The sequence below is a fragment of the Nanorana parkeri genome, unplaced genomic scaffold, assembly GCF_000935625.1.
Source record: "Nanorana parkeri isolate BGI_ZX_2015 unplaced genomic scaffold, ASM93562v1 scaffold580, whole genome shotgun sequence".
In the NCBI taxonomy this organism is placed as follows: domain Eukaryota; kingdom Metazoa; phylum Chordata; class Amphibia; order Anura; family Dicroglossidae; genus Nanorana; species Nanorana parkeri.
In genome coordinates, this window is record NW_017306848.1 from 453557 (window position 1) to 464668 (window position 11112).

Here is an 11112-nt window from a genome sequence, read left to right on the forward strand (position 1 = left end):
CCCCCCAATCACATCTATTACAAATTCAAGCCCTCACCTATGTACTAGGAGGGCGTGCCAGTGGCTTAGTGGTTAGTACTTCTGCCTCCTCCAATCCCGGTCAGGACACTATCTGCAATGTGTTTGCATGTTCTCCCTGTGCTTTGTGTGGGTTTCCTGCAGATACTCCGTACACTCCAAAGACATGCTGGAAGGTTAATCAGCTCCTGTCTAAATCAGCCCTGTATGTATGTGAGATAGGGACCTTAGATTGTAAGCTCCTTGGGGGCAGGGACTGATGTGAATGTGCACTATGTAAATTGTCTGCGCTATATAAATACCTGTAATAATAATAGTTCTGCTTTGTTTTTGTTTTTTAAGCATTCTGCAATTAGCAGAAAAAAGGCGCACTGCTTTATTAGCTGCTGCAACCTTGGTGCTGCTTTCAAAGTGCAGCTATTGCCTATCTTGAGGCAAGTAGAAAGGGTATAGCACTTTCTTGTGGATGTACCAGGATACCTCACTTGTTATTCTTTGCAACTATGGCAGCAATACTCACAGAATACACAGAAATGCCATCTCCTTGCTCTTGTTTTTTCAGCAAGTATGTACAGAACCGCAGGTCAAATCATAGGCATCCCCTGCCTATAGATTTTGCTTTTTGATCAGACCCTTTCCGCCCTTGTATATGTTGATGGATACTGGACTAAAGACTTTCCTATTACAGCACTGAAAAGGGCAGACCTTCCCACCTGACAGTCCGTTTAAGATTCTTACATGGGCATAAACATTCAAGATTTGCATGCCCGCTCTCCTCTGACTTAGACTGGTGTCAGTGTCTGTGTGTGGAATGAAGTTTTGTGCTGAACAGAAGTTATTGCACGCCACACCATATTTCAGTTCAGATCCATAGGTCAGCCGAGCAGTAATTCAGTTTGAACATGGTCCACTGATTTGTTTGCCATAAAGATCAGTTTCAGCCATGTGATTGTTATTTGCCGCTCTCATTGGCTATCATTGCTCTAATATGGTTGGCTTGATTCGGTTTGTTTTCCTGCAGTCAGTTGTTTGATATCTGTATTAATGCATGATGGTGGTCTTGTATACAGTCGCTGATTTTCAGTTTTGTTACAGGCCTATGGGTAGCCCAGCATGGCTGCAGCTTCGTATGACCAGTTGTTAAAGCAAGTAGAGGCTTTGAAAATGGAGAACACTAACCTTCGTCAAGAACTAGAAGATAATTCAAATCACCTAACAAAGCTTGAGACGGAAGCATCAAACATGAAGGTATTTATTGAGAGCAGTTCCCTTCCCAGCATGTTTTACATACATTTTCCTCCCCTTATTTTAGATTATAGTTATCCAAGTGCTGTTTTCTAGAAAGTAAAGTGCATTTTGCCTCTGGTATCTTTGTAAGGATAATATTTTCTGTATGACGCATTTGCGTATGATAATGTTGGGATTCAGATAAGACAGGTATTGAGAAGCCAAGGTGCTTTAGAGCTGAAGAGCAGTTTTGAAAATTGAAAACAGACCTTCAGTCCAAAAACTGAACTGCAACTAACTGTAAACTTTTTTTCCATTATCCAAGCATGATAAAACGGAAGAGTGCAATGACTGCGCAAATTTTGACAAAATTTGATGGCCAAGCCACATCCTCTATTTTGAGACCACTGCTTGCTAATTTACACAGAGGGCAGTGACCATATCTGTCAAAGGAAGGAGAGAGGAGTCTTGCTTGTAATTGCCTGGTTTCTCTGTTGTGCTAGTCAGAATAGCAGGACACGGGTGGGGGGGAATACATGGGTCTCGGGGGCTGGCTAAAATGGGATTTTGTTATCACGAATTATAGGATTGTAAGTTGTTTATAAGCTCAGTGGTTTATATTTGGCAGTGGTTTCTGTAAATATTGGCAAATGAAAGTGTTGCATTAAATAGATTTGAAGACATGGATGTCATTGTGTTCATTGGTAGCTAGATTGTATTTATTTTAGTGAGATTGGTTGTGAGGAATGCTGAAGACATATAAAATAGAATTGGATGAATGATTTTGATCTCAAATGATCCTTGGGTCAGGCCTGCATAAAAATTCAACCTTTAATAAATCCACCCCTGTGGCCCAGTACTGGTGGCACCAAAAGGTTGTGCAATTGCACAGTCTTCACTCTGTCTTGACTCTACCAAAAACCAAGGCCAAACTGGTTTATTTTGTTGACTGCTATAATATATGTGGGTGTTGTTGGGGGCACTAAATTTAGGGAAAACTGTGCTGCGTACATTATGTAAGTGTCAGTATGAAGGCTATGACAGACTGTGCTTGGACTGTAGTGTACATTTTTTAAGAGCTGTTCATTGTGTGCCTCACCGGGAAATGAAAGGTCTTTGAAATGAGACCATGAGACAATAGTGTAATTAGGTGGCATTCGATAGCACTTAGACATTTTGCTCTTTGTTGAATTTTCATTTTCCTGCTGGGCATATATTGAACAGTTCAGCCACTGCTGTGATTCTTTGTGATCTCTCATTCTCTAATGTTTTAGGATCAAGCAACCGTTCCTTTAGCTTTTGTGTTAATTTGTTATAGATGTTCAGTGGGACAATGTCCTGATGCAGTTCTAATGAGATCGTTAGATGACCTGTAATATTTGTACTACTTAGTGACCATATATTGTGCATTTCCTCACTAGTAAGCAATGTCGTGAAAAAAAACACATTTACCAGTGACCTGTGACTACAGGCATTGCACTCCTTTGTTTAATAGGTTATTGATTTGGCTTTTTTTCAGCCTTGGTTGTGAAGATCAATATTCAGACTTGTATTTACTCTTCTGAAGTCTGCAGGGAAAACTAGATGACATAATTTTTAAAGGTGACCATAGATGTCTGCTTGTTCTCTTGTGGTGTGTTACAGTGCTAGAACCTATGATAATTCTACCTTTGCAATGACAGTTACGCATTTTTCATAAAAGTGAAGCATCAGAACGAATTAGAAAATCTCCCTGTGATAACACCTTTGATTGCCAGGCACTATAACCCTCTTGGAGACCAGGAATATCCTGATTTAAATTTATGTTCACATGCAGAACCATTGTTTGATGTCTGGTCATTTTGGGCCATTCTAAGGATTGTTTTGCTGTATTAAAATCTCTGTTAGTGAATTAAGACCCATTGAGTCTAGAAGCTCTTGAATGATAACATTTATTATTATTGTTATCAGGGCTTGAAAAATCCGCTCGTCTGTGACGAGAGGACGGTGGAGCCCGACGAGCAGCTTTCCAGCCAGCCGTTTAATTACACAGCCGGCCGGGAGCTTTACATTCAAACGATCGGGCGTCTCGAGAGACGCTCGATCGCTTGTATTAGCAGCTGTCACTGCAGTTCCCGTCCCGAGATCTGCTGTGCCCGATGTGGCCGTGACCGGTATGGCTCTGTGACAGGAGATCAAAGGGAGGTCAGTATACGGTCTCCCTTTTGATCTTCTCAGTCCCCGAATGCAGGAAGTGATGTATATTACATCACTTCCTGCATTCAGTGTCACTCTCCAGCTACAGAAGCTGATGAAGCCGATCTCTGCTTCATCAGCTTCTCTGGGGGTCCCTAGGTGACATTAGGGGTCTTGGAGACCCCTGATGTCTCCATAAATGAGAGCTGTTATGTAAATTGGCTATCAAATAGGGGGCTTCTTAGCCCCCATGTAATAGCAATAAAGTTGTGTGTAAAAAAAAAAAATAAGTAATGCAAAAATTAAAGAATCATAAAAAAAGAAAAAACTATTTAAGTCCCCGCCCCCCACATACACATGCAGATATGCGACGTGTGCGCCTACGTACGAAAACGACGATTGCGCCTATTGTGCCGCACATGTTACATATAGCCGCAAACATCGGAGTGAGAGCAATAATTTTAGGGCCATTAATCACTGATAACACAAAACTGATGAGCAGTAAAGGCGGTTTAGGCATCGCCTATGGGCGTATTTTGCGGGCGCACACAATTTTAAGGCTTGACATGTTTGGTGTCTATTTACCCGACGTGACCCCGACTTTTATGTTTTACCAAAAATATGGGTAAGAATAAATGTTTTATAACAGAACGTAGGGAAATGTTTTTCTTTTTTTTTTTTTTACATTTACGGTACTTTTTTCATTATATAGTTAAAAAAATAACAACCCCCCCCCCGAGGTGATTTATATACCTCCAAAAGAAAGCTCTATCCGTCCCCAAAAAATGTTAACATAAATTGCAAGGCTATACTCTTGTAAAAATTTTCAAGCCCTGCAAATGATGTATTTAAGGTGGAACAGTACAGATGAAGGTAAACCGTTTTGTTTTGAGTTTTACTCCACCTTCTGTGAATACCATTTTGCTTCTTTTTAGTCAGACTAGACTACATGGATGTCAATGGGCTGTCCAGATGCAGATTGATGGCTAGGTTGACAGACCGCATATTAAAGTCTCTGTAGCAGACTTTAATTGTGCTATACCCTTTTTTTTGTGCAGTAGCATGCATGGCCAGAGAAGAACTGCTGGTCTGGTAGCTTCCTGAATACAAGCATCTGATCGGAGATTTGCAATTTTAACTAGGGCTACAACCAACTAATCGATTCTTAGATAATTGATACTGAGAATAGTTGCCAACTATTCTCATTATTGATTAGTTGGTTGGATCCCCTAGCTCTCTTGTCCACCCTGGGAGGAGGGCACAGAAAGCTGTGGGCGGGTGCAATAGTCATCCTGCTATTGACTATTGCACCAGCAATATAGTCAATATAGTATATTGACTATATCGGACTGGCTATTGCACCAGCCCACTACCTGCTGTATTTACATTCAGCTGCCGTCTGCGGAATCTTGCCACTGGCAGCTGTCATTCCCTGGCTGAAGTTATTCAAGAGCCATGTGCTTACAATACAATTATTTTTTTTTTTAAATTAGAAAAGGTGTAAGTGTGATCACCCGCACTGGAACGCACGATACAGCAATGCCATGCGTTCCAGTGCAGTACGATTGCAAAAAATTGAGCATGCAGTTTTATTCTGAAGTCGACTTTGTTTGTAACACTGCATTTGTGTATTGTATTTTAAATCAGGGATGGTGTTTTGCAAACGACCCCCCATGTACTTAATAGTATTGTAGCATTTTGACACTTGATTCTAGCTTTAAACAAATTCATTTTCTTTGTATTTCTATTGTAATCTTAAACTGGTTTACCAGTTTGCCTGATCCTTCTCAGCCTTATTGCCTCTAATTAGTGGGCGGGATTAAACACAGACGGGATTAAACAAAAGAAAATGACCTTCCGCGAATCAATGCAGCATCATGCACTTATGTGCAGTGTCCTGATATAAACAGAAGGTGGTGGAGTAAAGCCTGTGGCCTCTGAACAGATCAAGTGACGATTGAATAAAAAGTGCTTTACTTCTTGCACATATCATCGAGTGCTGGTGACTTCTATTATGGACTGTATCTGACACGGCACCATCCGTTTTGTCACTTCAAGCACCAACCTCTTACTCAAGGTCTGTACACTGTATGGAGTGCAGGTGATTTTGTATTATTGGTTGGACATACAGGCACAAGCTGAACTCCCTCAGACTCAACTCAGAGAACAGTGCCACATAAAACCTTTTTACTTTTACTTTGTTTATATCTATGAGAAGGGAGGGGGTAGTAGTGAGGAGCAGCTTTGTACCTTGTGTGGTGCTTTCATATGGGATGTACAGTAGCACTTGTACAAGGCTTTCTAACCTGTCTAGTTGATGGCATCTTATTCAGCCTTGACTTGGAAAAAGCCTGGTTTCTGCACTTCTTATATATATATAAGAAGTGCAGAAACCAGGCTTTTTCCAAGTCATTTCTACACTAGATCTGGCAGCACAGAAAGCTGTGGGCGGGTGCAATAGTCATCCTGCTATTGACTATTGCACCAGCAATATAGTCAATATAGTATATTGACTATATCGGACTGGCTATTGCACCAGCCCACTACCTGCTGTATTTACATTCAGCTGCCGTCTGCGGAATCTTGCCACTGGCAGCTGTCATTCCCTGGCTGAAGTTATTCAAGAGCCATGTGCTTACAATACAATTATTTTTTTTTTTAAATTAGAAAAGGTGTAAGTGTGATCACCCGCACTGGAACGCACGATACAGCAATGCCATGCGTTCCAGTGCAGTACGATTGCAAAAAATTGAGCATGCAGTTTTATTCTGAAGTCGACTTTGTTTGTAACACTGCATTTGTGTATTGTATTTTAAATCAGGGATGGTGTTTTGCAAACGACCCCCCATGTACTTAATAGTATTGTAGCATTTTGACACTTGATTCTAGCTTTAAACAAATTCATTTTCTTTGTATTTCTATTGTAATCTTAAACTGGTTTACCAGTTTGCCTGATCCTTCTCAGCCTTATTGCCTCTAATTAGTGGGCGGGATTAAACACAGACGGGATTAAACAAAAGAAAATGACCTTCCGCGAATCAATGCAGCATCATGCACTTATGTGCAGTGTCCTGATATAAACAGAAGGTGGTGGAGTAAAGCCTGTGGCCTCTGAACAGATCAAGTGACGATTGAATAAAAAGTGCTTTACTTCTTGCACATATCATCGAGTGCTGGTGACTTCTATTATGGACTGTATCTGACACGGCACCATCCGTTTTGTCACTTCAAGCACCAACCTCTTACTCAAGGTCTGTACACTGTATGGAGTGCAGGTGATTTTGTATTATTGGTTGGACATACAGGCACAAGCTGAACTCACTCAGACTCAACTCAGAGAACAGTGCCACATAAAACCTTTTTACTTTTACTTTGTTTATATCTATGAGAAGGGAGGGGGTAGTAGTGAGGAGCAGCTTTGTACCTTGTGTGGTGCTTTCATATGGGATGTACAGTAGCACTTGTACAAGGCTTTCTAACCTGTCTAGTTGATGGCATCTTATTCAGCCTTGACTTGGAAAAAGCCTGGTTTCTGCACTTCTTATATATATATAAGAAGTGACCAAGTCATTTCTACACTAGATCTGGCTATATATATATATATATTTTTTTTTTTTCAGGTAAAGGTCAGGAATGACAGTATTGCATTTCTCTCAATGTTTCCATACACACTCATTTCTACACTAGATCTGGTCCCCTCTGCTCTACTAGTTACCTGACTTTCTTTTTGTTAAATACTTTTTAGTTGCCGAGGTAGACTAGCAAAGAGTCAGGATAACAGCATGACAGTCAGGGAATTGGCATTTTCAGAGGGAGAGAACAATGGCAGCCTTCAAGAGAGCCTTCTTACAGGAAAGTATTCCCTGGTCACATCTGCACATCTAGGTTTCTTGGGGCATGTTAGAAAAAGCCCTGCGTGCTACATCTTTGATTAGGTTTCCAGAAAAATGTGTTTTACTTAGAGGTCAACCCATGTAAAACACTAAATGTACCATACATAAAAAGTCCAGATGTATAAGCCCACCAACAGTTTACATTTTCCAGGCTGCAGAGTAAGTAATTGGTTATCTTCATGGATCCTAAGCCTGCGATTGGCTATTACAATTTGAAATGGCCAATATCAGGCTGGTTATTGCACCAGCCTACTACCTGCTGTATTTACATTTAGCTGCCGTCTGCGGATTTGTACCACTGGCAGCTGTCATTCCCTGGCTGAAGCTATTCAAGTACGATGTGCTTACAATACAATTATATACATTTTTTTTATAAAAGGTGGGAATAGTCATTTTCGGTTTCTGCCTGACAAATTCTGCTGCAGTATGTGCGTTGCAGTGCCATTCATTTCAATGGCATCCCATAGGTGCCTCCCACCCACAGTGTGATCGCCCGCACTGGAACGCACGGTACGGCAATACCATGCGCTCCAGTGCAGTGTAATTGCAAAAAATTGTGCATGCAGTTTTATTCTGAAGTAAACTTTGTTTATAACACTGCATTTGTGTATTTTATTTTAAATTCAGGATTGTATTTATTTAAATTTTTTTTATATAATCAAATTATCGGCCAACTAATCGATTATGAAAATAATAGTTAGTTGCAGCCCTACTGCGGGGTGCCATTGTCTTGGATGTGATGTATACCTATAAGTTTTTAGATGATATTAGACATGGGACACCCGCTTTCAATCATGTAGCAAACGGCATGTAATTATTATTTACTGTGTCTGAGGGGGGCACAGTTTTTGGCCTTTGAATCAGTAGGTACTTTCATTTCACCCTGGATGGTTCTTCATTGCACTGTACCACATAGTGCAGTCTTGGCTTTTGACAACTACTGAATGTAACAGATTTCTCAGTAATTCACTTGTCTTTTCCTTAGCACCTGCCCATCGCAACTCTATGGTGTGAACGTGCCCTAAATGTTTAATTCTCCAGACAAGTGTCCTGATATAATTGTGATGCACGCATGGCTCAAGTTATTTTTGGTTTCTGTATAAGTTCTGAGGAAACCACATGAAAGTCTAATTATATTTTGTTTATATAACATACATAGTTGCCAAGATGTTAATAGCTTTTTCAGTGATCCTTATAAGTTACGGTATCTTAGCCCGTGACCACCAAATTAGATGGATTCTTGATATATTTATTAGGTCAGAGTAACAATAACTTTCCCCAATATGAACGTGAAGTCCAAAGTATATTAAATATAGTGCAAGAAAAATGAACAAATTGTTTGTTTTTTTCTTGCCAGGTTTGAAAAGTAGGAAAGTTTTCAAGAATACATCTTTTAAATAAAAAAAAAAGCACTGTGCTGTCGCTGGAAATAGAGGACACTGGTACATAAACACTGCTCATACAAATCAAATATTTAGCCAAAACTCATTCTGAATATCGTAGAGGCAGGATATCCTAATTTTAGAGAATTAGTTTTGCTGGTATATGGGAGGGTATTTACATTGAACTATTCTATAATCTCCACCAAACCCCCCTTCTGCCACTGTATCCGCTGTGCAGCTTTCTCCTCCTCGTATGTAGCCCGCTATATGCGGTCCCCTCTGCTCTACCCCCGCCTGTATCAGCAGAGGCGATGGGGATCTGAGGGGACACAGAGCCGAACTGCCTGCACAACGCCCAGCGAGGAGGTGAATGCTATGAAGCGGCAGAGGGGGGTGGTGTGGGGAGAGGAGCTGCGGGGCGATCACAAATATGTTAAATATTTGCTGATCATTGATCATTCCGTGTAATATTCAAACATTTCAGAGATCAGAACTGATCGCTACGATGTTTGTAAATAATTGAGGTCAGATACTGTGTCCCCAATTATGAATGAACAGGAAGTGCTTTACATCTCTTTACTATATGCTCGAATTATGAATGAACAAGAAGCCTCTGTACTGAGTGCTTCCTGTTCATTGAGTGCTGGAGCTCCAAAAAAGATTGCGGACTCTGTCCTCAATCTCCTTTTTTTTTTTTTTATTTCAAAAGGGAAATGTCCCTTTTTAAATTTCCCCAAAGCCCCTAACAGTAAAGTTAAACAAAAGAAATAAAGCATCCCTCCCCCAATTAAAAAAATTTAAAAGTGGGGAAAAAAGTAATTTTTGGTTTCGACCTGACAAATTCTAGTGCGGGAGGTGCGTTGCGGTGCCATTCACTTCAGTGGCACCCCAAATGCGCCTCCCACCTGCAGTGCGATCGCCCGCACCGGAACGTGTCTGTGTTCCAGTGTGGTGCATTTACAAAAAAATTGTGCATGCAGTTTTATTCTGAAGTATACTTTATAACACCCATTTCTTTAATTATAAATTAAGGATGGCATTTTTTAAATCTGATTAAACGAAAAAAATAATCGGCAGCTAATCGATTATGAAGATAATTAGTTGCAGCCCTAGATTATACAATAAAACAGTGAATACTTTATCTGAACATTTGTGTGTCCAGTTTTTTATTTGAACCTCTTCCACACCCTAGTGACCAATTTTTATTAAATGGTCATGCTGTTGTACTGTGATTATACCCACTCATGGTCAGGGGTTATAAAGTCAACATGACTGGATGTTGATAATGTATTCTTTATCTTTCTAACAAACATTCTCATGCATTGTATATTGTTCTTGCTCTGGTTTGTGAGGTGATAGGTGAAACAGAAAGCTGGGGGCAATCTCTGCAAAGTGTGGAGAGGACATCTGGTACAGGTGTCCGAACAGAAGAACTTCTATCTCACCTACTGTCCTGGTCACAGTTGTAGCATTTTCCATTCCTTTCACTTTCTGTCCTTGTGACAAATGTCACCAAGATAGATATAGAGAGGGCGAAAGGGGGGCATTGATATCAGTAGAACCTGACATCGATCCCACCTCTTGTCCTCCTTTCGTAGTCTTCATGTAAAACATTTGGCTGGGGTGTGTATTCTCCACTACATTGACTTGTGTAATGAGAGAACGGAGGTATCAGCATTTTTATATATCTTTCCCATTTAGAATTGGAGTGTTTTGTATGTGGGAATGTGGGTTTTACCAGTGACATCGGTTGAGTTATTTTTGCCACTATTTGCCAGGATGCACATTGACATTATTTAAGTCCTAAAAAATGCAGCAGAACCATTTCTTCCATGCCTGTACTGATGTTGATTGAACAGAGCAGAATTGTCTGCACTGCTTTGCTTCCGTTATTCGTAACCAATAAAAAAGTCATTATGACAACTGCAGGCATCAAATATCTAGTGGAATAATGACCGTACACATTTCTCAGCCTCTTGTCGGTTTGCAGCTGTGCCTTGCCATATTTCTGTGAGGCACTGCACACACTTTGAAAGCTTTTACCCCAAACAGACGAATAATAAAACCATATTTGCAGCTGAAGTGGAACTAACTTGCTATTTGGAAGGTTGGATATTAGTTACATAATAATTATTGGCAACTGTTTGGTAAAACAGAAAACCGTACCTAGCATATTACAAAGTTGTTCATTTGCACCCAAATCAAATACAGAATATATATAATGTTATTTTCAGATTGTCATTTTTTATTTTTTGCAATCTGTAATAACAGCGAATCAAGTTTTAGCTTACTGTTGTCTGAACAGAGAAAGATTGGCCTGTTTGCGTCACGTGTGTTGCGTCTGTTGACTTTTGCATTTAAAAAAAAAACTAAAAACATTTTCATGTCCCCATGGGGGGGGGGGGGGGGGGGGGGGG

At 40.3% G+C, this 11112-nt stretch overlaps 1 protein-coding gene across 4 annotated transcripts in view; it reads left to right on the forward strand.

Moving 5' to 3' along the window:
- APC (APC, WNT signaling pathway regulator) overlaps positions 1 to 11112 on the forward strand; it is a 91794-nt gene that overhangs the window by 35882 nt on the left and 44800 nt on the right. For all 4 annotated transcript variants that reach the window (XM_018562497.1, XM_018562496.1, XM_018562498.1 and 1 more), the window contains exon 2: positions 1114 to 1266. In XM_018562497.1, the coding sequence (XP_018417999.1) occupies positions 1132 to 1266 (135 nt within the window). In that variant the 5' untranslated portion in view covers positions 1114 to 1131. The remainder of the gene's footprint in view (positions 1 to 1113; positions 1267 to 11112) is intronic.